Source organism: Zea mays, chromosome 1, assembly GCF_902167145.1.
Source record: "Zea mays cultivar B73 chromosome 1, Zm-B73-REFERENCE-NAM-5.0, whole genome shotgun sequence".
Lineage (NCBI taxonomy): Eukaryota > Viridiplantae > Streptophyta > Magnoliopsida > Poales > Poaceae > Zea > Zea mays.
In genome coordinates this window covers 291953942-291981366 of record NC_050096.1, presented here as the reverse complement: position 1 = coordinate 291981366, position 27425 = coordinate 291953942, and the positions used below count along the sequence as shown (strand labels likewise).

Genomic DNA, 27425 nt, shown 5'->3' with positions numbered 1-27425 from the left:
TGAGGCACCGGACTGTCTGCGCAGAGAGACCAAAGACAGGCGCTCTCTGGCTATAGCACCGGACTGTCCGGTGTGCACCGGACTGTCCGGTGTGCCAACGGGCAGACGGCAACGGTCGGATCCAACGGTCGACTGCTACAGGCGTCAACGGTCGGCTGACGTGGCGTGCACCGGACATCTACTGTGCAGTGTCCGGTGGTGCACCGGACTGTCCGGTGCACCCGACGACAGAAAGCTGCTGCTTTCTGTCCAACGGCTAGTTGAGGGTGTGGAGGCTATAAATACCACCCCAACCGGCCATTCTCAAGTGTGAGAGCCCAAGCAACATACCAAGGCATATAGTGCACATTTCCAAGAGCTCAAACACCCAAGTGCTTAATAGAATCACTCGGTGATTAGCGTAGGTGCTTTGCGAAGTGCTTAGGTTAGTTAGACCGCTTTAGCGCTTGCTCTAGGTGAACCCTAGTTAGTTGAGTGAGTTTTGTAAAACCACACAACCCCTCGGCTCTTGCGTGAGTCGTTGTAATTGTACCGAGTGGGGCAAGAGTCTTGCGAGACCGTGACAACCGCGTTTGTGTCACGGTCGCCACCGTGTACCGGAGGGAACGAGGCCCGCGGCGTTTCGGCCGGAAGCTCGATAGTGGAGACGGCGGGGAGCGTCCGAGAGGAGCCGGAAGCGGAGCACCACTTGCGCGTGGAGAAGGCCCGCGGCTCTCTACGGAGTGACTCGACCGTGGTGCTTGGCCCTCGCGTGGGCTTCCCTTTGCATAGGGGCACCAACGAGGATTAGTCGGGACCTTGCGCGGTTCCGGATACCTCGGTAAAAATACCGGCGTCATCCACGAGAGTTTGCTTCTCTACTTAGCTCTTTACATTCCGCATTTATATTAAGCATTTAAGTTTCAATCTTGTAGTCATACTTAATTAGTGTAGATTGAAACTTAGCCTTTGCGGTAGAGATAGCAACACTTAGACAAAACCTAGTTTGCACGTTCTAGTTTTGATTATTTGCATAGGTTTTGCTCTAGGGATTTAATTGTGGCCTAGTTTAGTAAAAGTTTTAGAAGTCCTAATTCACCCCCCCCCCTCTTAGGCGTCACCCGTTTCCTACACGCCCCACCTCACAGTCTTGCTTGGCAGGGACTTTGTCGTTTACCCCGCCTTTCAGACTTGCTCGGGAAATGGGCTAGAGAGAGGTTTATGTGCCTCGCCTTGGGTACCCCGTTCCTATGTATCCAACAAGTTTCTTGCCCACGAGGATGCAAACAAGGAAAAATTCTCTCTCTCCTTAGGGCACGTTCGATTGTGCAGGGATCAAAGAGGATTGATGGGGGTGAAAGTCGCTTGAAGGCGGGTGAATAGGCCAAATCTGAAAATTATAAACTTTGAACACGCACTCCACCTGAGGTTATGGTTAGAAATAAATAATAGTAAATTTAGAGTGTGTAAGGTAGTTCCTCTTGCTATGAGTTGTTCAATCAATGCGGATAATTTTGGGAGCTAACTCAAACCAATGTGAGCAAGAGAACTTCTAGTGAGAGGGGAGAGGGGAGAAACAAATCAAACAATGAAGATCAACACAAATGGACACGACGATTTGTTTCCCGAGGTTCGCTTCCAAGGAACCTACTCTCCGTTGAGGAGGCCACAAAGGCCGGATCTATTTCAACCATTTCCCTCTCTCAATCGGTCACCTAGACCGGTCGAGTGCTTCTTCTTAATCACACAAGTCACTAAGACCCCGCTAGGATCACCACACGATTATGTGTCTCTTGCTTGCTTTACAAAACACTTGAAAAGATTAGAAGGTGAAGAAGAAAGCAACCAAGCACAAGAGCAACAAAAGAAACACAAGTCACCCTCTCTTAAGTCACTAAACACTTTTGATCACTTGACTTGATTTTAGAACCTGGAGAGGATTGAATGCTTTGATTGTGTCTTTGTAGTGTATTCTTTGCTCTTGTATTGAATGAGAGGAGTGGGATGCTTGGATGGATTGAATGGTGGTGGTTGGGAGTATTTATAGCCCCAACCACTATTCTAGATGTTGGCTGACTGCTCTGCCGATGGGCACAGTCCGGTGGTGCACCGGACACAACACCGTTCACTGTCCGGTGAGTGCCACATTAGCCGACCGTTGGGTTTGGAGCAGTTGACCGTTGAAGTCGTCTGTCTTCTAGCTGCACCGGACAGTCCGATGGCACACTGGATAGTCCGGTGCGACCTGTCGTCGCAGACTGTCTTCTTACTTTTGACGCTTCAGACTGCGCGCACAGTCGCACAGTCGACCATTGGGCGAAGTTGACCTTTGCTCGTTGTCTCACCGGGCAGTCCGGTGAATTTTAGTGGGTGAGCGCCGAGAATTTCCGAGAGCGGCCAGTTCGCGGAGCGCTCCAGCCAGGGCACCGGGAAGTGTCCGGTGCGACACAGACTGCAGTAATTATGCTTTGCTCCAAACGTGTAGAATTCCCCAAAGAATATTTTCTTTGTATGTTTATATGAACTTTATGCACCTGAGAAAGATATCCACTAGACAAACTAGTTAATCCATATGGTTTGTAATGGACATCAAATACCAAAATCGATTATAGAAAATGGTTAAGACCATTTTCCTTTCAGGGAGAATTCTCTCTCTCCTTAGAGCATGTTTGGTTGTGTAAGGATGGAATCCCTATCAATCCTCTTCGATCCTTACGCAACCTGGCCTTACTGGTAAATGAGACGGGGACAGAAAACATTCATCATCCCCTTCATCATCCCCGTTCTTTGAGGACCCACGTGAATAATTAATGATAAAAATAAATTTTTATCTTATCAAAAGATCACTCTTTGTATAAATGTGTTCACTTTGATGTACATATAATAATTTCTTAAATCTGATAATATGATAATATATAAGTGACAATATTTTGTTATGAAGTACGTTCTAATTGCAATTTAGCGGAGCGGGGATCGCTGTCGAGATTTATCCCCACGGATAATAGGAATAGAGAAGAAATGTCTCTATAAGGGCTAGTTTGGAAACCCCAATTTCTCACGGGATTTTCATTTTTCAAAGAGAAATTAGTTCATTTTTCCTTGAAAAAATAGAAATATCTTGGTAAAATGTAGTTTACAAACTAGCTCTAAAAGTTTGTAGTAATCCTGTGGAAAATTGTTTTCTACGCATCAACGAGGATGAAAACTATTCACTAACATGTAATTCTCGGTTGCGGTCTCTACTCTCTCTACATCCAAAATCCTCCGTATACGCGCCAAGTCTCTGAGTCGAGTCTATACGAGCCTCTGCGCCTCCGATCCATGCCTTTCCTGTACATGCCCCACAGTCCACTGGTGGACGGGAGGGGAACGCCGGAGTGCGCGAGATCCGGTGGAGGGGAAACAAACGGCTGGACCTGTACGTAGGAATGACTGGGAGAGGAGAGCAGGCGGCACCCCGCGGCCAGGGCGGAGACCAGAGTACGCGGCGCTGCCCCGCCGCGGCGTTCAGGAGGTTGGCCGAAGTTTTGTTGCGAGAGTTAAGCTTAAAAGCAACGTTAATAATATACCTCATATGAGATATTAAGGGCGTGTTTGGTGTGGCGCCTAAGCCGCCACAGCGCGCCACACTTTTAAGCCACAGGTGTGGCGGTCAATTTGGCCGCCACACCTGTGGCTTAAAAGTGTGACGCGCTGTGGCGACTTAGCCGTCACACCAAACACGCCTTAAAACCTCACACGTTTTGCTGCACCGGACCGTATTCAGCGGCCTCTCCGACATCCATCGTGCGACACACGATGATCGTCCGGACCCGAAATTTTCCTAAATTTCAGCTCTGACCGGCTAGCCGCGTCCGTGTACCGCCGAAAACTCTCTCCCACGCCATCCTTGTCCTTGTCTCCTCTCCTTCCTGTCCCTTTCTCCCTCCCACGCCACCGCCTTCCGCTTCCCCTTCTTGGCTCGCGGTCGCTGGCGTTCCCTGCTCCAAGCCTTCTAGGCTCCACGATGGGCCTTCGTGGTAAGCTTCCGGCTCTAAAACCCCCATCTTTCTCCCCCGGTCCTCTTGTTCCAATCTAAGAAGCAAAAATCCTGAGGGGAAAATCTGGTCCAAAAATTCCATGGATTCGAGCGATGGGATGGGCGACATGGTTCCTAGCGACAGTGTGCTTCTTTGCCGCGACCGAACTCTTCGTCCCTGATGCTCTCGATTCCCCACTCCGGCGTAGGCTCCATCACCTAGCCAACCTAGCTCACGTCCTCTCCTTTGCCACCTTCTGGGGCGCCGCCCTCTGGCCCACCTTCATTAGCGCCGCCCTCTAGAAATCCAAGAAAGGCAGCAACCAAAACAGAGGAGGTGTGCAGGAGGAGGAGGTGGTGCTGGAGGGAAAGATCTCACAAGTGTGTGAAGACCACACAGTCTCGCGCACTCGCAAACCCAGTGCACGCTGCGGTTTTCCTCTTCGCCCACCTTCTTGGAGCGGGGAGGTTGGCCATGAGGAGGTGGTGCCCGGCTGCCCTGCTGGGCTGCGTAGTGGCGCTGTCCGTTCTGGTGGCCGCCGTGGAATGCGTCAATGCGCTGTGGCTTATGACAAGAAGGCAATGCTGATTGATGGGCAGATGTGGATTCTCTTCTCCGGATCCATACACTACCCTAGGAGCACCCCTGATGTAACTGCATTTTACAAAATCTCTTCTCCCCCCACTATTCCCTGGAGAGGTTTATGGCTGCGGTCAGCTGTTTCTTGATGCAAAGCTCGCAAACCCAGTGCACGCTGCGGAGAGGTTTTAGCCGTCCCTCTTTCTTCCACGGTTAGTTTCTTGGATGGGGTTTGAGATTTTCTCGGTCATTGTCCCCTCTGGCCTCCATCCCTTGTTTTTCTCTACAGCATCTGTGTTTCTTGGTTCTTCCTTGCACAACATTTGGATAACCCAAACTAAGAAACTTCCGACAAAAAAACTATTTTGGGTGGTTTTGTGGCATTTTTTAGAATCTATGGATCTGAAGTGAGTGCTTCTTCTTTCTTTTATTTTCAATCAAATGTCGGAAGGGCTGATTCAGAAAGCTAAAGATGGAGGCTTGGATGTCATTCAGACCTACGCCTGGAAATGTAAGAAACTTGACACCTATGCTATTCCATTCCGCTGCATCATCATTAACTCATACAGGATTTGGATGGTATTTTTTTCCCGCTTTGAGCAGTACTATTTCGAGGAGAGGTACAATTTAGTCAGGTTTATAAAGACGGTCCAGAAGGCCGGCCTATTTGTACATCTCTGCATCGGTCCTACATTTGTGGCGAGTGGAACTTCGGGTATGGGGTACTTCTCCATTTCCTGAAATCACCTCCATTAAAAATGGAGCATTACCGTGTCTCCAGTTTGATTTAAGTATGTACCGGGCATCAGCTTCAGGATAGACAACTAACCTTTCAAGGTCGGCCAGTGAAACCACCTAATCAACAGTTCTGGATCTAGATGGAGACACCTTTTTCTGTCATCGTTGTAATGCTGCTCCCTGTTTATGCAGACGGCCATGCAGGGTTTCACTGAGAAAATTGTGGGAATGATGAAGAGCGAAAACCTCTTTGCATCCCAAGGTGGCCCAATTATCCTCTCTTAGGCAACTATATTCTTTTTCATTAGGTTTGGTACGAAGGTTATGATCGAGTAGAATTAATTAGAAAGGAAATTCAGTTCAGAAATGGCGATGATTATTTAGGACTACGAAGCGTTCACATGAACAGAATATGGGATGGATACTGAATCTTATTCCTTAAAACCTGAAGGCGTTTGGTACCCTGCCCGCGTTTCCAGGCTACGGACAGCCAGCACCGCGACACGTGCGTCTGCTCCAGACCCGACGTACGTGCGGCTGCTCCGGATCCGACGTACGTGCGGCTGCTCCGGACCCGACGTTTTTATTCAATATCACGCACTCCGCGTTCGCGTGCCCAGCAGCTCGGACCCGAAATTTTTGTTCGCCGCGCGCGTCGAGCTTTATCACGTCCGCCTCTCCCTCTGTCGTCGTCGTAGATATCGATGGACGACCTCGACTCTGACTCGCCGTCGTCGCAGATGTCGGGGGACGGCTCTGGCGGCGTGGACAGGTGGGAGCCGGATCTGAGCGGCGGTAGGAGGCGTCGCAGATGTCTTAGTTATATAATGTTAGTTGTAACTTATAAGTTTTGTGGAAAGTTAAAATACTCCAGGGCAAACCAATAGGCAAGAGCACTAGAGTTTTTTGAAAGCACGGATAGGAAAAGGTACAATTTTCTTTCTGTTCTCTTTAGTCTCATGTTTGACAATACATAATCAGGCTACCACACCCACAGTAAACTAATCTTATTGGCAGCAAACTTCTCTTCTTCTTCTTGTTGTTGTTGTTGTTGTTGTTGTTAGGAAATAGCTGCCAGCAGCATGAGCGTACTATTAGAGAAAATAAACAATTCATTAAGAGTAATACCAATAACTGCAATTAGCGTTTAATGGGTTTCTATAGCAGTCAACCTAGGTTGGCTTACTTACATTTTTTGTGCCTATTAACTTTATCTGAAGCCTTATTTGTAAAATAGATAACTATTGTTTGTGATACGCATCATGAGGAATCGTGATATACTGGTGTAAATATTTTTTAATCATCCGTTTGTGCCAACAGCCAGTGTTCTATTTATCCACTCGAACTATTATTACAACTAGATGATTAACACATAACATCCAGCTTGAAATTACCTTACTTCAGCTTCCTATGGTAAGAACACAATCTTACATGTTGCTCTTAATAATTGTCTGTGCTTGTTATTTGACCACATCTTAGGGAATTGGAAAATGGAAGAGCAGCTGGCTGGAGAGGGCAAGAACTCTTGAAGAGCAACTGAATATATTTATCTCTAAAGAAAATCCGGTGTGGCCCTTTAATCCCCAAGATTCAAATGGAGTATAACTTAAATGGTCCACATAACCATTGAATATGGACCACCAAGCAAGTATTCTAGCACTTTCCAGAATCTGTTGTCTCAAAAAATGGTAGCAATGGTGCTCTATCAGCCATGAACCCCAAACGCTTAATGTAGCATGTGCTTAGACATAAGTCTTGATGGTTGGATTATGGTCCACCTACCATTTATGTAACCTGATTGTATACAATGGTTTACTGTATGTGTCATTATATTCTATATACTATTCAATATGTCTTATTATGTGTGTGACTATTGACGTATAATTAGGTGTTACTTACTGCCCGTTAAGGCGCCCGATAAGGCGCCCCATGTTCTAGTAGCAATAGCAAGCGTCATGATATTATTATATCACATATTACTAGCTAAAAGATTAGCTATATAATAACTCGCTTATATTTAATATTTAGTCTTTGTATTCATATAAACTGTTCTATATATAAACTGTTCTAGAGTTTATTAGCAGTCCTCAGCCGGCTGCTAATACTATATATAGCAGACTCTCTATCTCATTATCCATCTCTCCCTATTTCAAACTCCACTATAAAAACACAATGCAAAACAATACTTTACACATCCTGCTGAAGATGGCGTAAGTAGCTTGCTCTCCTTATGTCTCAATTCTCTCTTTTTCTGTAATAAAAAAATTGACGCAACCTCTCTTCCAATCATATTAACTTGCTCTAAATGTTTGATGATGATTGGATGCCCATAGTTTCTCGAGGTTATGTGGGTCGAGCTGTGCCAACCACTACTATGTAAACAGACATTAGGTGTAAAAGTGTAAGCGATACCTTTTATCTTCTAGATCATGATCCAACCATAGATCATATTTAACATTTAAACCCATAAAAAATAAACTAATTAATAAAAAATGCTTATTTCTGGTGACCTCTGACCACAAAACATTGCTTGCTTGTAGTGACAACTGTCGTCATAAGCCAATGGTAGGATATATCGAGAACAATGTGACTGATTGTATAGAATATATTCCCATATAACTAGGGCATATCATGAACATGCTAGAACAAAGAAGAGGGTTATAATGATCTATTTACTTCTCTTTTTAGGGTGGAAGAAGAGATCGACTTCCGGATGATTAGATCTTCTACAATAGCCCTCTTCTTTTATTATTTATTTTATCTCTTATTTTAAACTTTACTCTGTAAATAGTATCAAACAGTATTATTTGAAATGACACGTCTATTTGTCGGCGTTTCGGACCCGCGAGGACCCTCAACCGACCAGTGAATTTATCGCTGCGTGTCCCTGCCCAGATGGGTTGATGCAAGATGGAACACAAGAAGGAGGATGAGGCTTATATTATCTTGCACTGGGTGCTCGTAGTAGGGGTTACAAGTGTCGCGAGAGAGAGAGAGAGTTCGGCCTTGAGGTGAGCTGTCCGAGTTAGCCTCCTCTGCGTTTCTCCCACTCTGCCCACCTAGGAAGGCCCTGGACATCCCCTTTTATAGATACAAGGAGATGGTCCAGTTATACAATGGGGGTGTAGCTATGTGCTAACGTGGCCGGCGGAGAAGTACTTGAGCCCTGTAGAAACGCAGTTGGCGTTGCGGCCCGGGGTCGTGCTGATGTTTCTATGCTTTCGTAGAGAGTTGAGAACAGCCGACGTCATGGACGCACGCAGGGAACCATCATTACCTGTTACCGGAGTAATCTAGATGGGACACCGGTCTTGTTCCTTCGTAGCCTGAGGCAGCTAGCTAGGGGTAGGGTAATGATGTATCCCCAGTGGCATAGTCGGTCCGAGGCCGAGGTCGGGCGAGGCGGAGACTTCTCCTGAGGCCGAGGCTGAGGCTGAGGCCTGGGGTCGGGCGAGGCAGAGACCTTCTCCTGAGGCCGAGGCCTGAGGTCGGCGAGGCGGAGCTCCCTATTGCGCCCGAGGCTGAACTCGGGGGAGGTCGTGACTTACTGTCGTTAATTTTACCATGGTGGTTGGCACAGTAGTCGGAACGGGGTGAATAGTGCTGTTTTCCTGTCAGAACGATTAGTAAAGGGGCGAAGTGACTGCGGTCACTTCGACCTTGCCGACTGAGACGCGCGTGTCAGGATAAGGTGTCAGACGATCCCCGCATTAAATGCGCATGTGATACGGTCGGTTGGTAAGGCGATTTGGCCGAGGTCGCTGCACGACAAAGTTTGCCCGAGCTTGGCTTCGAGCGAGCCGAGGGTGCGCCCACTGCCTGAGGAGGCCCTCGGGCGAGGCGTGAATCCGTCCGGGACTACTGTTCTTGCCCGAGGCCGGGCTCGGGCGAGACGAGATCGCGTCACTGAGGCTTCAACTTTGAACCGCGCTTACCGGTCTTTACGGTCTGTTTTGAGGATGTTTTCCAGCCAGGTTAAGGAGCATTGGGGGTACCCCTAATTACGGTACCCGACAGTAGCCCCCGAGCCTCGAAGGGAGTGTAGGTACTCGCTTGGAGGTTCTGCCGGATTTTTTGCAAGGGGGCCATCCTTTCTCGGTTATATTTTGTTCCGATTGGTGTGCGCGAGCTCACCCGTCGGGTGTAGCCCCTGAGGCCTCGGAGGAGTGGTTTGACTCCTCTGAGGTCTTAATTCTTTTTGTGATGCCTCAGTCGGCCTTGTTGTTCCCTCATGCGGCCTGGCCGTAGCCCGAGTGTACGGTCAGGCTCCGAGTTTTTTAGCTGGTTTGTCGACATGGTCGATAATTTGGCCATAGCCTGGTGTGAGAGCAGCCTCCGAGCCTCTGCACGGAGCGAGAGGACGATCGAGGACTGTCTTGGCTTTTTATTGTATGCCCCTTCGTCGCCTTTCTGCAAGGAGGAAGGGGGGGAAAGCGCCATGTTACCCTCGGAGGGCACCGAACACGGTGTTTCCAGTGAGTTGCTATCGGGTGATCCGAGTAGACGCTCGAGCCCCGTTCGATAAGGGTCGGCTAGTGGCCCAGAGGCGCGCTCCAAAAGTACCTGTAGGTGATTTGCTGGACCCGAACCCATTTGATAGGGTCCTAGGGTACCTCGGGAGCGTAGCCCGAGCCTTGGCCATGTAACGGATGTACCCAGGGTCATCCCTGACTCTGCGTGCTCTGGGGCGACTGTCGAACCCTTCCGAGGGGCCAGCCTTCGAACCCCTGATCAATAAAGGGCTCGGAGCCCGAGTGCTCTGGGGCGGTTGCCGAACTGAAAGGGAAATGTGTCCTTGGGCCATTTCTAAGTATTTTGGTGATCAAGTGCCAACATAAATGGTTTAAGTGTGAAACTATGCCAAATGGTGGAAGAAGTGTAAATCAACACAAAGGTATGATTCTAGACTTAGTACATTGGTTTTTGTGTACTAACATATTTGTCTAAGTGCTAGAATCAGAGAAAAGACAAAAGGAAAAAGAGTTGGATGTGTACAGCCAACTGTTGTTCAGTCTGGGTGCACCGGACTGTCCGGTGGTGCACCGTACTGTCCAGTGAGCCAACGGTCGGCCGCGCAATCTGCGCGTGACGCGTGGCTAGGCCAACGGTCTAATGGGGGCACCGGACTGTCCGGTGTGCACCAGACAGTGTCCGGTGCGCCAACGGCTCCAATTCCTCAACGGCCGGCTGCGCCAGAATAGGAAAGCAATCAGCACGGGACTGTCCGGTGCACCACCCGACAGAAGGCAAGGATAGCCTTCCTAGATTGCTCTCAACGGCTCCTAGCTGCCTTGGGGCTATAAAAGGGACGCCTAGGCACATGGAGAAGAACACCAAGCATTCTTTGATCATCTCTAAGCACCAAGTCTTCATTCTAGCACGTTCGGTTCTTTGTGATAGCAATTTGAGCTCCTTTTGAGTTGAGAACTCAGTGTGTGAACTTAGAGCTCAGGTTGTGACTAGTGTGCGTGTTTGAGCTGTTGCTTTTGAGACTTGTGTGTGTTGCTTTTCCCTCCCTTACATCCGTGCTTCTTTGTGATCACCTTTTGTAAGGGCGAGAGGCTCCAGGTTGTGGAGATTCCTCGCAAGTGGGATATAGTGAAAGAAAAAAGAACACTGTGGTATTCAAGTTGATCATTTGATCACTTGAGAGGAGTTGAGTGCAACTCTCGTCCATTGGGATGCCACAACATGGAATAGGCAAGTGTTATACTTGGTCGAACCACGGGATAAATCCTCGTGTCTCTTGTGCTGGTTCTCACTGTGCTTATCGTGTTTCACAAGAGCTCTCCTTTAGCCACTTGATTTCATTGTGCTAACTCTTAATCAAGTTTGTGGCTTTAAGTTTTAAGTTTTTACAGGATCACCTATTCACCCCCCTCTAGGTGCTCTCAATTGGTATCGGAGCCGTTCTCTTCAAGAAAGGGACTAATCGCCCGAAGAGATGGATCCTAAGGGAAAGGGGATGGTGGTCAATGACAATGAGAAGGAGTTCATCTTCAACAAGCCAAGGGACGACAAAGCCAATGACTCCGGCTCGAGTCAAAAGAAGAAGGATGGAAAGAAGAAGAGGTGCATCAAGAAGATTGTCTACTACGACAGCGACGAATCTTCCTCTTCTCAAAAGGATGACGAATACGAGGAGAAAAAGAAAACGGTTAACTCGAACTTTTCTTTCGATTATTCTCGTATTCCGCATAATTCCAATGCTCATTTGCTTTCCATTCCACTTGGTAAACCTCCACACTTTGATGGAGAGGACTACGGATTTTGGAGTCACAAAATGCGTAGCCACTTGTTCTCTCTTCATCCAAGTATATGGGAGATAGTAGAAAATGGAATATGATTTGATAGTTCAGATAACTCCATGTTTATGAATGAACAAATTCATAAAAATGCACAAGCTACTATTGTTCTTTTAGCATCCTTGTGCAGGGAAGAGTACAATAAGGTGAGCGGCTTGGACAACGCCAAATAGATTTGGGACACCCTCAAGATCTCGCATGAGGGGAACGACGCCACCATGCTCACCAAGATGGAGTTGGTGGAAGGCGAACTAGGAAGGTTCGCGATGATCAGGGGAGAGGAGCCAACTCAAACGTACAATAGGCTCAAGACCCTGGTCAACAAGATAAGAAGCTATGGAAGCACGAGATGGACGGACCACGACGTCGTCCGACTTATGCTAAGGTCCTTCACTGTCCTTGATCCTCATCTTGTAAACTCTATTCGTGAGAATCCTAGGTACATCAAGATGACGCCCGAGGAAATACTCGGAAAGTTTGTAAGCGGGCGAATGATGATCAAGGAGGCATGATATGTTGATGAGGCGTTGAATGGCCCAATCCACGAGCCTCAAACGGTTGCTCTCAAAGCAACAAGTAGCAGGGAGGCGCTACCTAGCAAGGTGGCGCAAGTTGAGGCGGCCGGGCTTAATGAGGACGAAATGGCCCTCATCATCAAGCACTTCAAGACAGCGCTCAAAGGTCGCAAGGAGCATCCCAACAAGAGCAAGACGAAGGGAAAGCGCTCCTGCTTCAAGTGTGGTAAGATTGGTCACTTTATTGCTAACTGTCCTGATAATGATAGTGACCAGGAACAAGGAAAGATCGGCAGGTGGGAAAAGAAGAAGACCTACAAAAAGGCGAAGGGCGAGACACACCTTGGAAAGGAGTGGGATTCGGATTGCTCCTCGTCCGACTCCGACAACGAAGGACTCGCCGCCTCAGCCTTCAACAAGTCGGCTCTCTTCCCCAACGAGCATCACACATGCCTCATGGCAAAGGAGAAGAAGGTAAATACTAGAAGTACTACTACGTATGCTTCTTCAAGTGATGATGAGTCTAGTGATGATGAAGTAGACTATGCTACTTTATTCAAAGGTTTAGATAGAACTAAAATTGATAAGATCAATGAATTAATTGATGCCTTGAATGAGAAAAATAGATTGTTAGAGAAGCAAGAGGTTCTTTTATATGAAGAGCATGATAAATTTGTTAGTGCACAAAATTCTCTTGCTCTAGAAGTTAAAAGAAATTAAATGCTTTCATGTGAACTATCCACATGCCATGAATCTATTTCTAGCTTAAAGAGTATTAATGATGATTTAGATACTAAGCTAGAAATAGCTAATAAATCAAGCTCTCTTGTAGAACATGTAGTGATATGCAATAGGTGTAAGGATTTTAATGTTGATGCTTATAGTGAACACTTAATTTCCATTTCCAAATTAAATGATGAAGTGGCTAGTCTTAATGCCCAACTTAAGATTACCAAGAATGACTTTGATAAACTAAAATTTGCAAGGGATGCCTACACTATTGGTAGACACCCCTCTATTAAGGATGGTCTTGGCTTTCAAAGGGAAACCAAGAACTTAACAAGCCAAAGAGCTCCCATTTTCAACAAGGAAAAAGGGAAGGCTCCTATGGCTAGTAGTAATCAAAAGAATCATGCATTTATTTATGATAGGAAATTTTCTAGAAATGTTCATCATGATAGGAGTTGTAATGCTTATGATTCAAATGCCATGATTGCTTCAAGTTCTTCCTTTATGCATAGTAGAGATATACCTAGGAAAAATGTCATTCATCATATGCCTAGGAGAAAAGTTGTTAATCATATGCCTAGGAAAGTGTATAATGGAGTTACCACTGTCTTTCATGCTTGCAATACTAAGTTTATTCTTTCATGTAAAAATGAAAAAGTAATTGCTAAAAAGATGGGGGCCAAATGCAAGGGAGACAAGACTTGCATTTGGGTCCCTAAGGCTATTGTAACTAACCTTGTAGGACCCAACAAGAGTTGGGTACCTAAAACCCAAGCCTAAACTGCCTTGCAGGTTTATGCATCCGGAGGCTCAAGCTGGATCATCGACAGCGGATGCACAAACCACATGACGGGGGAGAAGGAGATGTTCACCTCCTATGTCAAGAACAAAGATTCCCAAGATTCAATCATATTCGGTGACGGGAATCAAGGCAAGGTTAAAGGACTAGGAAAAATAGCTATTTCATCCGAGCATTCCATCTCTAATGTGTTTTTAGTTGAATCGCTCGGGTATAACTTGTTGTCCGTTAGTCAACTTTGTAATATGGGTTATAATTGCTTATTCACAAATGTAGATGTGTCTGTCTTTAGAAGGAGTGACGGTTCATTAGCCTTTAAGGGTGTACTAGACAACAAACTTTATTTAGTTGATTTTGCAAAAGAAGAGGCTGGTCTAGATGCATGCTTAATTGCTAAGACTAGCATGGGCTGGCTGTGGCATCGCCGTTTAGCACATGTGGGGATGAAGAACCTTCACAAACTTCTAAAGGGAGAACATGTGTTAGGTCTAACAAATGTAACTTTCGAGAAAGATAGACCTTGTGCAGCTTGTCAAGCAGGTAAACAAGTGGGAAATGCTCATCACAGCAAGAACGTGATGACCACATCAAGACCCCTGGAGCTACTGCATATGGACCTCTTCGGACCCGTCGCCTACCTCAGCATCGGGGGAAGTAAGTATGGTCTTGTTATAGTTGATGACTTTTCCCGCTTCACTTGGGTATTCTTCTTGCAGGATAAAACAGAAACCCAAGGGACCCTTAAACGCTTCCTAAGGAGAGCTCAAAATGAGTTTGAGCTCAAGGTGAAGAAGGTAAGGAGCGACAACGGGTCCGAATTCAAGAACCTTCAAGTGGAGGAGTACCTTGAGGAGGAAGGAATCAAGCACGAGTTCTCCGCTCCCTACACACCACAGCAAAACGGTGTGGTAGAGAGGAAGAACAGGACGCTCATAGACATGGCGAGGACGATGCTTGGAGAATTCAAGACGCCCGAGCGATTTTGGTCAGAAGCCGTGAACACGGCTTGCCACGCCATAAACCGGGTCTACCTTCATTGCCTCCTCAAGAAGACTTCGTATGAGCTTCTAATCGGTAACAAACCGAATGTTTCATACTTTCGTGTATTTGGGAGTAAATGTTATATTCTAGTGAAGAAAGGTAGGAATTCCAAATTTGCTCCCAAAGCTATAGAAGGGTTTTTGTTAGGTTATGACTCAAATACAAAGGCGTATAGAGTCTTCAACAAATCATCGGGTTTGGTTGAAGTCTCTAGCGACGTTGTATTTGATGAGACTAATGGCTCTCCAAGAGAGCAAGTTGATATTGATGATGTAGATGAAGAAGATGTTCCAACTGCCGCAATACGCACCATGGCGATTGGAGATGTGCGACCACAGGAACAAAAGGAGCAAGATCAATCTTCTTCCTCAACAATGGTGCATTCCCCAACTCAAGATGATGAACAGGTTCATCAAGAAGAGGCGTGTGATCAAGGGGGAGCACAAGATGATCATGTTATGGAGGAAGAAGCACCACAAGCCTCTTCAACTCAAGTCCGAGCGACGATTCAAAGGAATCATCCTGTCGACCAAATATTGGGTGATATAAGCAAGGGAGTAACTACTCGCTCTAGATTAGTTAATTTTTGTGAGCATTACTCTTTTGTCTCTTCTATTGAGCCTTTCAGGGTAGAAGAGGCCTTGCTAGATCTGGACTGGGTGTTGTCCATGCAGGAAGAGCTCAATAACTTCAAGCGAAATGAAGTTTGGATCTTGGTGCCACATCCAAAGCAAAACATTATGGGAACCAAGTGGGTGTTTCGCAACAAACAAGACGAGCACGGGGTGGTGACAAGGAACAAGGCACGACTTATTGCAAAAGGTTATGCCCAAGTCGCAGGTTTGGACTTTGAGGAGACCTTTGCTCCTGTGGCTAGGCTAGAGTCTATTCGTATTTTGTTAGCCTATGCCGCTCACCATTCTTTCAGGTTGTTCCAAATGGATGTGAAGAGCGCTTTCCTCAACGAGCCAATCAAGGAGGAGGTGTACGTAGAGCAACCCCCTGGCTTTGAGGATGAACGGTACCCCGACCACGTGTGTAAGCTCTCTAAGGCGCTCTATGGACTTAAGCAAGCCCCAAGAGCATGGTATGAATGCCTTAGAGACTTTTTAATTGCTAATGCTTTCAAGGTTGGGAAAGCCGATCCAACTTTATTCACTAAGACGTGTGATGGCGATTTATTTGTGTGCCAAATTTATGTTGATGACATAATATTTGGTTCTACTAACCAAAAGTCTTGTGAAGAGTTTAGCAGGGTGAATGGGTGATGACTCAAAATTTGAGATGTCAATGATGGGCGAGTTGAACTACTTCCTTGGGTTCCAAGTGAAGCAACTCAAGGACGGCACCTTCATCTCCCAAACAAAGTATACGCAAGACTTGATCAAGAGGTTTGGGATGAAAGACGCCAAGCCCGCAAAGACTCCAATGGGAATCGCCGGACATGTCAACCTCAACAAAGGAGGTAAGTCCGTTGATCAAAAGGCATACCGGTCTATGATAGTGTCTTTACTTTATTTATGTGCTAGTAGACCGGATATTATGCTAAGCGTATGCATGTGTGCTAGATTTCAATCCGATCCAAGGGAGTGTCACCTTGTGGCCGTTAAGCGAATTCTTAGATATTTAGTTGCTACGCCGTGCTTCGGGATCTAGTATCCAAAAGGGTCAACCTTTGACTTGATTGGATACTCAAACTCCGATTATGCTGGATGCAAGGTTGATAGGAAGAGTACATCAGGGACGTACCAATTCTTAGGAAGGTCCCTGGTGTCTTGGAGTTCTAAGAAACAAACTTCCGTTGCCCTATCCACCGCCTCTTCAGTAACTCTAAACACACTATCTTGAAGTTCAATGAAAAAAAATCAAATAGAGCAATTATAAGAACCAAAAAGCTATAGGTACATACTTCAGTAATTCTTTGCTTTAGATGATAAATCTGAGCCCTCAGCACCCCACAGGGCTACCAAAAGCATATTATAAGTATAATTGCAACTACAAAAAAATGTAAAAATAAAAATAAACCACAACATAAACCGAATAGCACAGTAATTCTTTGCTTTAAATGATAAATCTAAGCCCCAGCACCCCACAGGGCTACCAACAACATATTATAAGTATAATTGCAGCTACAAAAAATGTAAAAATAAAAATAAACCACAACATAAAACGAATAGCAGTAGTCACATAACTAAATAAGCATCCAGGTTTGCACCCCTAAAGTTAACAACTCAACACAAACACAACCAAATAACTGATGAAGCAGTACCAGGCAAGCGTTACACAGAGGAGCTTCAACCTGACAGCTCAACTAAAACCTATAGGACAACAAGGACTCGCCCAGGAGCGCACAGAAGTCCAGTTTAAACTAAAGATGCACATCCCCTAGTCTTCACTCCTTGGATGACTTGTTGATTAGAGACTTGTGAATGTGCGGTATGACACACTCAATTTGTGGCTGCCTTCCAACAACAGGATCTGATTTTTCCCTACACATATGATCAACATTAGTTTTATTACATAACTTGTACTAATTATAATGCAGTGGGTCGGAAATATTACCTCCTCTGCTAATTTTGTTAAATTAGTTCCATACTCCTCAAGAGTTGGCATCTTATTACCACTGCTGCCGCCGCCAACTCCAGCACCAACAGCTTCTGTGGTCTCACCAATCATTCGAATAACCTATAGAGGTCCATGACATTGAAGAAACAGCTAATAAAAAGAATTTCTTTTTATACAGAGGACTCCCTACTGTCAGAAATAGACACATCAGATATAAGTTTACTTGTGTACGGATATTTCTAGGGTCAGCTCTGAGACTCTCAAGCACACGAGCCACCACACCTTCACCCTCACCAAGCAGTCCAAGGAGCAGGTGCTCAGATCCAATATAATTATGTCCTGCGAAGCAAGTATTTAGTGCTTGGGATAAATCTTCTATGGAATTTATTAAAATTTTGAAATATAATGAGGAAATGGAGTGTGCTGTTGTATGATACATAAAAGGAAATGGTATTCTTGTTAAGATAAATGTCTTGACAATTACCAACAAAGGAAGTACATGTAATTTAGTTGTGGAACAACATAAAGGGTGTTTGTCTGTTACAGTATTAGATGAGAAAGCAAGGTGGAAATACTTTACATAAAGAGGTGCGCAGCAACAAATTTCTTTATAGGTGCACAAAGCAAGACAATGAAGAAAGAAATGCATCTATTAGTTCAAATGCATCCTATCCTAAGACCTAAATTATTGAATGGGGAAATAGCTTAATGATGCTGATGCAAATAAGTACAAGTTTGGAAATACCAAATGTGATGTTGATAAAAGGGGATCGAAGCCACCTATCACTGGGATACACTGTTATTTTACAGCCTGCGTTACTACAAAAGTTTCTTTGATGAAGATATATAATAGCACCACAGTAAGTGGACTGCAATGAGATTATGATCACTTCGCAAGTTCCACTTGAATACTTAGAAAGGTGACATAAAACAGAGGCCTGGAAAATCAACTACATACAAACATTGCAATCAACTGTCCACTGTCAGGGTCCCTCTGACATCAGTTACAAATGATGTCCTCAAAATTTATGGGAAGATGAAATAGAAGCTCTGTCAAAATGCAATTGATATCTTTGTATCTGACAATCAACAAGTTGTACACTGCATTTTAGGGGGGAAGTTTCATCCAAAAATATGCTAACAGGGAAGCTTTCTAGAACTCCCTATAGAAATGCATAAGCATGGAAGTAATAGGAAAATGAAATTCCTTTATGGGAAAACAGAACATTGGTCAATAGGCTATTGAAAACAGAACATTGGAACCAAGTCACCAACTATTGAAAAAAGTTCAGTTATGTACAAAATATATGGACCATACCCCTGGAGTAGCTGCCTCTGGCTCAGGAAGTGCTCTTGAGCTGTGCACAAGTACACCAAAAGCTTGGCCAAGAGTTCCCTTTCCAGGTCTTTTTCTTTCAAACGAGTTTGCTGACCCTACCAGAAAATAAGAATTAGGTAAGACCTACTCACAGTTTGTTTCATTCCCCATATAATGGCAGGAAAAACAAGAACAATTGACGTAGGATTGTGATATGGTTTACTATAATTCTGCTTCCTTCTGCTACAATTATTTCGGGGATGTACCATCCATGCAAACCTCACAAACAATTCAGAATACACACACATGACTGCATAAAAACATAAGCATCAACAACAGTTTGATGTGACCCGTCAAATAGGCACTTTGAGACAATCCCTAGTAATCCACCTACCTACCTTCATATTGCCATATATCATTTCAGGAGGTTTGTTCATGTCAACCAAACCTTGCAAACCAAATACAGAATCAAAAGAGATATAGTTTAGTTGGCGTAAAAAAGGAGAGAGTTCAATGAAAGCACACACAACTCTAATAACTTTTACAAGTTAGGGTGAACTTACAAAGTCAAAGTTTAATAACTGGAATTTAGGGTGGTTTAGTTAAAACAAGAAAAATGATGAGATCAAACATTTGTTACTTAGCACCAGCGAGAAGATAACTCGATATATAAATAGTTGCTAAGTATGGTGTAACTCAGAATGATAACTATCACTGCAGTTTTAGGCTACCTTATCCCCACCAACAGAAGGAACAATGTACAGTAATCCAAGGCACAGTCAAACATTATCAAATCAAAGTATTAATCACAAAAGGAATATCTCCCTTTAAATATTAACAGCTAGAACAGATTACACCATGCAACCGAGTGCCTAATAACTTCAATGCAAGTATTAGGACCCATCTGATATGTTCAGCTAAATACAGTCTACGGGCACCTTGAAATATACCTAACTGTGATACTAACACTTAAATACATTGTTTTCTATCATCCACGGAATTACATAGAAAAGAAATAAGGAAAGAACATTCTTGTAGGTTCAACTGATATAAGGCAGCAATCACCTGACCTTGCTTCTAAATAGTACCTCAAGGTGGTGGAGAATGATTCATAAATCCTAGCTCCTTCAGGCACTGTTATAAACTACTAAATTCCATGCCGATTATCTTTGACGCCCCACAACTCCTGGGTCCCTCAGCCACCTGCATATCAAATTTTCAAGTATTAATTAATATCCAGCATTGTAGTGGCGAGAAAACTAAAATATTTTCTGTAGAATATGCAATTACAAATGGTGTTGTTAATGGCAGTGAAGCTATGTCCAAAAAATCCCATGAAAATTTGACATCTAAAGAACCAGAGGACAGTGGAATAAAGAATATGTTACCAGGGGACCTTGATATACCCGTTCAATCTTCAGAATCTACTCCCTATTGTCCTTCTCATGAATCATTTGCTATCAGTGACCATGAGTCTGTTGTTCCCACTATTATTGAAGGTGATAAAGAAACCAGTAGAGAATAGTTTGATATACAATCAAGGTTTTATAAGCCAAACTGATTTGGTATAGCAGAGGTTGGATGAGGTATGTTAAGTCCTGTTCTTTTTTTAATGCTTGCTTGAGATCCAAATCTTCACTATAATTTTCATTCTTAATTGGTGTAAATTATGAAGAAAGAACACATCCATCTATCAGAGAAGTATAATTAAAAAAGAAAAATAACCAAAAATGATAATAGCTAGCATTAACATAAAAATCATGCAAGCGCAAAAGCTCCAAGTAGGTTATGCCGAGACTACATATGAAATGTGGCCTCCTTTGTTAACTAAAAACAACCTTATCTATTCACATATATTCAATAAACTACTCAACAAGAGTATCATACCAGCAAAGTAAACATTGATCTTCTAAAGGTGATTGAACTCACTGCCTTTATTGTTTATCCATTTGAACTTCTTATATAGAAGGATAAAACCCTAGTAACAGTACAATTTTATTATTACATGGTTTATAAGAAGGCCAAATGTTCACGAAGGAGAGAGCAAACATCAAGCAATCCACATATAAATGATAAAACCCTAGGTGTACCTAAATTTGGTCGTGCCCCAAGCATCCAAAAATAGCTCCGAGAGACAGACAAATATTTGTTGCCCCAAAAGTGCGCAGAGAAACAGTAAAACCCTACGCGCAGCAGGGAAGCCAAATCTCCCAAATCAACCTCCAAACACGACGCTCGCATCAGCCTATACCGAATCCGCTGAGAGCATGTTGAGCCCCCCGAACTTTCCCGACCACTCCGCCCCGAATCTGTACTCAGCTCCCACCGCCCGCCCGCCAAACCCGTACCGGATCGAAGGCAGTGGGCTCAGCTCGACGCTGACGAGTCAGAGCACCCCCTAGCGCCAGCCGCGGGGCGGTGCCCCGGCCTCCATGTACGTAGCCACCGCCCGCAGCGCCCCGCCACTCCCATTCACGGCCTCGGACGCGACGCTGCGGCCGCGAGCCTCCGTGTCATCGCCCGAGCAATTCCGCAAATCAATGTAGGTTCTAAATCCATCGCGAAAAACATATTTCAGGAACCTTTTTGTGTCGTCCCATCGTCCCATTGACCACAAATCTATCTCCAGTGTCATGTGTTGTCTATATGTCGTCGCCGCAACCTTCTGGTCTTTTATTGACAACTTCGACCTTCCAAGACATTATGGAAGGTTGTTGATACGCTAGCTCAATTAAAAATAGAAAGCATGCTCACTTTTTTTGATATATACAATTTTAAAAATTAGCAACCAATAAATAGAGAACTGTTGGAGCACACACATTTTTCTACTCCTTAAAATGATTTAGCAACTTTTTAAATCTATAATTTAAGGTGCTAAATTTACATAACTATTGGAGATGCTCTTAGCTTATTAAATTGTCTTAGTTGCCATATAGTAAACCATGGTTAATTTGATGAGTAAAATATAATTCTAGTCCTTAAACTTTTTCGATTGTGTCAACCCGGTACATGATTGTACCTCTCTCCTAACACCCTCTCGAGGTAGATATTTGAACAACAATATTTACTGGTTAGATCAAACATTATATGAGTATATAATATTTACCCACACTTGCATTTAATCAACCACCAATCACCACATAGAAGACTTAGTATCATGCTTAAGCAACCTGTATCTCCGTATCTTTGTATATATTGTTATATTAACATCTTCATTCAACGGTCCTAGAGATTCGTCTATCTCCTATCTCTCTCATTTTCTTTGATACCTTAATACCATGGTGAAGACACCTAGCATTTCTCATTTTAAAAATTTAAAGAACCTTTATTATTTGATAAGAGAAACACTGGGTATCAAAAGACAAAAGTTCAGTCACAGGATATGAGAATCCAAAGTTAACCGTTGGAACAAAATATTTTCGTACAGAATATTTAAAACTAAAACGATAAAAAAAAGATTAAACATGCTAAAAAAAGAAAATTAAAGAATGCTGACCTTCCGTATAACTATAGCAGTTGTGACAAGTTTATCACCAATTAACTCATGCAAAACCTTATGTGCAGAAAGCTATTCTACAGATTCCTGCAGGTTCTGCGGTAGCCTTTTCAGTTTTGAAGAGTGATCAGAAGGGTTTGATTCTACAAAGAACACGAATCACATAAGATACTTGCATACTGTGGTAATGATGTTTATTCATTCAGTACCGAGCGCTTATCACTTATCTGATTGTTAGGATTGTTTCCAAATATTACCAGCAAGGCATAAATTTTGGAAACAATAACCAAAAGGAAAGGCCTGGCATAAAGGAATTCATACCAATTGGCTCAGGTAACTTAAGGTGTCTTCTTAGCCCATCGATGCCAGCAGCAAGACCCAAGTGCGGATTTGCGCAACCATCGAAGGATTTGATCTCGAAGTTGCTGACTAAATCAAGAGGCACACCAGGTGGGCATGCGGTTCTTAATGGAGCCTCCCTGTTCTCTTTCCCCCAGCATAGATAAGCTCCACTCCAAGTATCTGGCTGAATGCGGTCGTAGCTATACAAAAAAAACAATCAAGTGAATCTGTTCATTAAATAGGGAGCACATAACATACTGTTCAAATGGTTTCATCAGTATCCTGGCATTTTGTCAGAGAAGTAGCAAATTAAGCTCTCTAGATTATAGGGATATATGAATTGACATCTTGTAAAAATCTTGCAGCTTATGTGAGAAACAAACAATGTATTGAGTTACCAAGATTTTCAGTTGAATTACATGACATAATTAGAAGCGTTAATAGAAAACATTACCTGTTTGGGTGAGGAGCGGTAAATGCCAATATTGACGGAAGGTGATGATACACTCCAGCAAGGAACTGTTCTCCAGTTTTTGACATTCCATGAAAGTTATCTTTACTTGACCCCATAAAAACATTCTGATCGTTCTCCCACAAGCTCAGATGCACGTGAGAACCAGATCCAAAATCATCCAAATTAGGGGCGGTGCCCCGGCCTCCATGTATGCAGCCGCCGCCCGCAGCGCCCCGCCACTCCCATTCACGGCCTCGGACGTGAAGCCGCGGCCGCGAGCCTCCGTGTCATCGCCCGAGCAATTCTGCCCCTCCGCCTGCACCCGCCTTGAAGCCCGCGCCTCGACGCCGTGGACGGGTCCCGCTGCGCGCAGAGACCCACGGGGACCTGCACGTGAAAGCGTAAGCGCAACCACCGCACAGCCGCCTCGGCGGGCGGCCGCTGGAGCGGATCGAGGCAGGTCCGCGCGGCGCGGCGCGGCGCCGGAGTAATTAGGGTTTGGTGGGGGAGTTGGCTGCCCGCCCAACGCGCGCGGAGGACAGGGGAGGAGGCGACGCGGGCAGGTGAGGTGTGCGGGCAGGAGGGCAAAACAGGAAATGAAAAAAGTCAGAACGCAAGGAGGCAGCCTACCCCTTACAGCCTTAATAGTAGTAAAGATTTTGGTGAGGCAATGGGGTTTAAGGGCCAAAAATGGTCCCGTTTTGGTGCTTGATGTCAAAGGGGGAGAAATTAAGGCCAAAGCAAGAAATGGATCAGCTACCACTTGAGAATTTTGAAATTTTGAAAATAGTAGAGTTAGAGCTTTTGATTTGTCAAAATACTCTTATGGTCTCTTATTGTCAAAAATTAGTCTCTTGTGGGGAGAATGTTTGATTATGGGAAAAAGGGGGTGTCGGGGACCATAATTAGGGGTACCCCCAAGATCCCTAATCTCGGCTGGTAATCACCATCAGCACAAGCTGCAGAGCCTGATGGGCGCAATTCAAGTCAAGGCCTCGTCCACTCAAGTGACACGATCTCGCCTCGCCCGAACCCAGCCTCGGGCAGGAACAGTAGACCCAGGTGAATTCACGCCTCGTCCGAGGGCCTCCTCAAGCAACGGGCGCACCCTCGACTCGCCCGAGGCCCAGCTCGGGCAGGCTTCGCAGTGAAGCAACCTTGGCCAGATCGCCTCGCCAACCGACCGTATCACAGGAGTATTCAATGCGAGGATCGCCTGACACCTTATCCTGACACATGTTCCTCAATCGACAGGGCCGAAGTGGCCGCAGTCACTTCGCCCCTCCACTGACTGACCTGACAGGAAAACAGCGCCGCCTGCCCCGCTCCGACTGCTGTGCCACCCGCCAGGGTGAGGCTGACAACAGCTAAGTCTGGCCTCAGGCGCAACAGGAAGCTCCGCCTCGCCCGACCTTAGGGCTCAGCCTCAACCTCAACCTCGGAAGACGGTCTCCGCCTCGCCCGACCCCAGGGCTCGGCCTCAACCTCGACCTCGGAAGATGGTCTCCGCCTCGCCCGACCCCAGGGCTCGGCCTCAACCTCGATCTCGGAAGACGGTCTCCGCCTCGCCCGACCCCAGGGCTCGGCCTCAACCTCGACCTCGGAGGAGTCACCGCCTCGCCCGACCTTGGGCTCGGACTGACCACGCCATAGGGGATTACATCATTACCCTACCCCTAGCTAGCTCAGGCTACGGGGAACAAGACCGACGTCCCATCTGGCTCGCCCCGGTAAAAAAGTCATGATGACACCCCGCGTGCTCCCATGACGACAGCGGTTCTCAGCCCCCTACGGAAGCAAGGAGACGTCAGCAAGGTCCCGTCAGCCCCGACAGCTATGCTTCTACAGGGCTCAAGCGCTCCTCCGACGGCCACGACGTCACATGCACAGGGCACTAGCACCTCTCCGACAGCCACGTCGGCATGTACATAGGGCTCTGGCTTCTCTCTGCTGGACACGTTAGCATATTGCTACACCCCCCCATTGTACACCTGGACCCTCTCCTTACATCTATAAAAGGAAGGTCCAGGGCCCTCGTACGAAAAGGTGGCCGCACGGGAGGACGGGCTGACGAGCAGGCTCTCCCCCTCTCTCGCGAACGCTTGTAACCCCCTACTGCAAGCGCATCCGCCCTAGGCGCAGGATAACACGAGCCACGGTTCCCTTTCCCCCTTGTGTTCCATCTTGCGCCGACCCATCTGGGCTGGGACACACAGCGACAATTTACTCGTCGGTCCAGGGACCCCCCGGGGTCGAAACGCCGACAGGGGGAGTTTTTGAATCTTTGATCAATTTTTCTTGGAATACCTATCTCAATGCCTCAATAAGTGAATTTGACTTAGAGATAGAAAATTGAGTTTGATTTGCAAAAACATACCAAGTGGTGGCAAAGAATGATCCAAATATGCCAAATTTGAATCAAAACAAATTTGTGTACTCATTCGCATTGAGGTTGCACTTCTTTTAGTTGTTTTTTGTTGTGTTGACATAAATCACCAAAAAGGGGGAGATTGAAAGGGAAATGTGTCCTTGGGCCATTTCTAAGTATTTTGGTGATCAAGTGCCAACATAAATGATTTAAGTGTGAAACTATGCCAAATGGTGGAAGAAGTGTAAATCAACACAAAGGTATGATTCTAGACTTAGTACATTGGTTTTTGTGTACTAACATATTTGTCTAAGTGCTAGGATCAGAGAAAAGACAAAAGGAAAAAGAGTTGGCTGTGTACAGCCAACTGCTGTTCAGTCTGGGTGCATCGGACTGTCCGGTGGTGCACCGGACAGTGTCTGGTGCGTCAGGCTGGCTCTGGTGAAAAGACCGCTCTCGGGATTTCGTCGGCGGTGTACGGCTAAAAATCACCGGACTGTCCGGTGGTGCACCGGACTGTCCGGTGAGCCAACGGTCAGCCAAGCAAACGGTCGGCCGCGCAATCCGCACGTGACTCGTGGCTAGGACAACGGTCTCATGGGGGCACCGGACTATCCGGTGTGCACCGGACAGTGTCCGGTGCGCCAACGGCTCCAATTCCTCAACAGTCGGCTGCGCCAGAATAGTAAAGCAATCAGCACCGGACAGTGTTCGGTGGTGCACCGGACTGTCCGGTGGACCATCCGACAGAAGGCAAGGATAGCCTTCCTGGATTGCTCTCAACGGCTCCTGGCTGCCTTGGGGCTATAAAAGGGACCCCTAGGCGCATGGAGAAGAACACCAAGCATTCTTTGATCATCTCTAAGCACCAAGTCTTCATTCTAGCGCGTTCGATTCTTTGTGATAGCAATTTGAGCTCCTTTTGAGTTGAGAACTCAGTGTGTGAACTTAGAGCTCAGGTTGTGACTAGTGTGCGTGTTTGAGCTGTTGCTTTTGAGACTTGTGTGTGTTGCTTTTCCCTCCCTTACATCTGTGCTTCTTAGTGATCATCTTTTGTAAGGGCGAGAGGCTCCAAGTTGTGGAGATTCCTCGCAAGCGGGATATAGTGAAAGAAAGAAGAACACTGTGGTATTCAAGTTGATCATTGGATCACTTGAGAGGAGTTGAGTGCAACTCTCGTCCATTGGGACGCCACAACATGGAATAGGCAAGTGTTATACTTGGCCAAACCATGAGATAAATCCTCGTATCTCTTGTGCTGGTTCTCATTGTGCTTATCGTGTTTCACAAGAGCTCTCCTTTAGCGACTTGATTTCATTGTGCTAACTCTTAATCAAGTTTGTGGCTTTAAGTTTTAAGTTTTTACAGGATCACCTATTCACCCCCCTCCCTCTAGGTGCTCTCAATTGGTATCGGAGCCGTTCTCTTCAAGAAAGGGACTAATCGCCCGAAGAGATGGATCCTAAGGGAAAGGGGATGGTGGTCAATGGCAATGAGAAGGAGTCCATCTTCAACGAGCCAAGGGACGACAAAGCCAATGACTCCGTCTGTCTGTCCACCGCATGGGCGACGGTCGCGTCATGCGCAGGCCAGCCATGTCCATGGCCCTTCCCGCGTCGCCGGCCGCACCGGGGGGTCGCACAACACGTCATACGCCGCGAGGGCGGTGTTCATGTTCTGGGACAGTCTCATCCTCGTTCCTGTGGCAAGGACGGGGGTGAGGACCTGCCGGTGCGCACTGGGGCGGCCGCCATTCGCCGGTGTGGCGTTGGCGCGCAGGTGGCCGCTGTCGTCGGTGCTGAGGTGGTGGTCGCCATAGGTGAGGCTTCCCCCTGCAGAAGCGGTTGCCTCCGCCGACGAGACCGTCAGTGCCACCTACGCTCCGGACCTCCGGCTCTTTGGCTTTAATGGATGGTTCTCGTCCCTCATAGGGGGACGTGGGCGAGGGCCTTTTCACAGTAGTGTTTGCCCTGAGGCAATCGCTGCTGCTGTCTAGCCGCCCGAGGCGGAGGTCGTTGTCGCTGCTGGTGCAGTGGTCGCCGGTGAGCCGCTTGGAGTTTGTTATCTCACAGCCCCTTTGGTGTGGAGGTAGTTCATTCCTACGGGAATGGAGCTGGAGTCCCGTTTGTAATGGTATTTGCCTGAGAGCAAAATGCATCTGCTTCAAGTACTAAGACA

General features: G+C 46.0%; 1 protein-coding gene and 2 long non-coding RNA genes across 4 annotated transcripts; 1 reads left to right on the top strand and 2 right to left on the bottom strand.

Annotated features, from left to right (window-relative positions):
- Nucleotides 1-3876: 3876 nt before the first annotated feature.
- On the top strand, nt 3877-7171 carry LOC103644135 (uncharacterized). Of its 2 annotated transcripts, XR_002749753.2 has the most exons (4): nt 3911-3998; nt 5029-5088; nt 5181-5414; nt 5508-5600. It is a non-coding gene; the product is annotated as an uncharacterized lncRNA (long non-coding RNA). The 2 variants fall into 2 exon arrangements; XR_561494.3 differs by lacking the exons at nt 5181-5414; nt 5508-5600 and adding an exon at nt 6795-7171 and having other exon boundaries at nt 3877-3998.
- A 10094-nt stretch (nt 7172-17265) lies between these two features.
- On the bottom strand, nt 17266-17603 carry LOC103644134 (uncharacterized). Its single transcript, XR_002266890.2, has 2 exons — nt 17493-17603; nt 17266-17389 (listed from the first exon to the last, which is right to left on the bottom strand). It is a non-coding gene; the product is annotated as an uncharacterized lncRNA (long non-coding RNA).
- Nucleotides 17604-22088: 4485 nt separating this feature from the next.
- Nucleotides 22089-23084, bottom strand: LOC109943807 (type-1 glutamine synthetase 1). The gene is made up of 3 exons (XM_020547311.3): nt 22880-23084; nt 22405-22625; nt 22089-22226 (listed from the first exon to the last, which is right to left on the bottom strand). The coding sequence occupies exons 1-3, from the start codon at nt 22993-22995 to the stop codon at nt 22156-22158; spliced, it is 408 nt and encodes a 135-aa protein (XP_020402900.1). The 5' UTR covers nt 22996-23084; the 3' UTR covers nt 22089-22155.
- Nucleotides 23085-27425: the final 4341 nt, after the last annotated feature.

Bases quoted from the DNA above. Each gene is read 5' to 3' on its own strand.
- LOC109943807 (XM_020547311.3), bottom strand. From the start codon at position 22,995: ATGGGGTCAAGTAAAGATAACTTTCATGGAATGTCAAAAACTGGAGAA. The intron at 22,626-22,879 runs GTAATGTTTTCT...TTTTTTGTATAG, and splicing joins ACCGCTCCTCACCCAAACAG to CTACGACCGCATTCAGCCAG. The intron at 22,227-22,404 runs GTATGAATTCCT...TGTTCTTTGTAG, and splicing joins TAAGTTACCTGAGCCAATTG to AATCAAACCCTTCTGATCAC.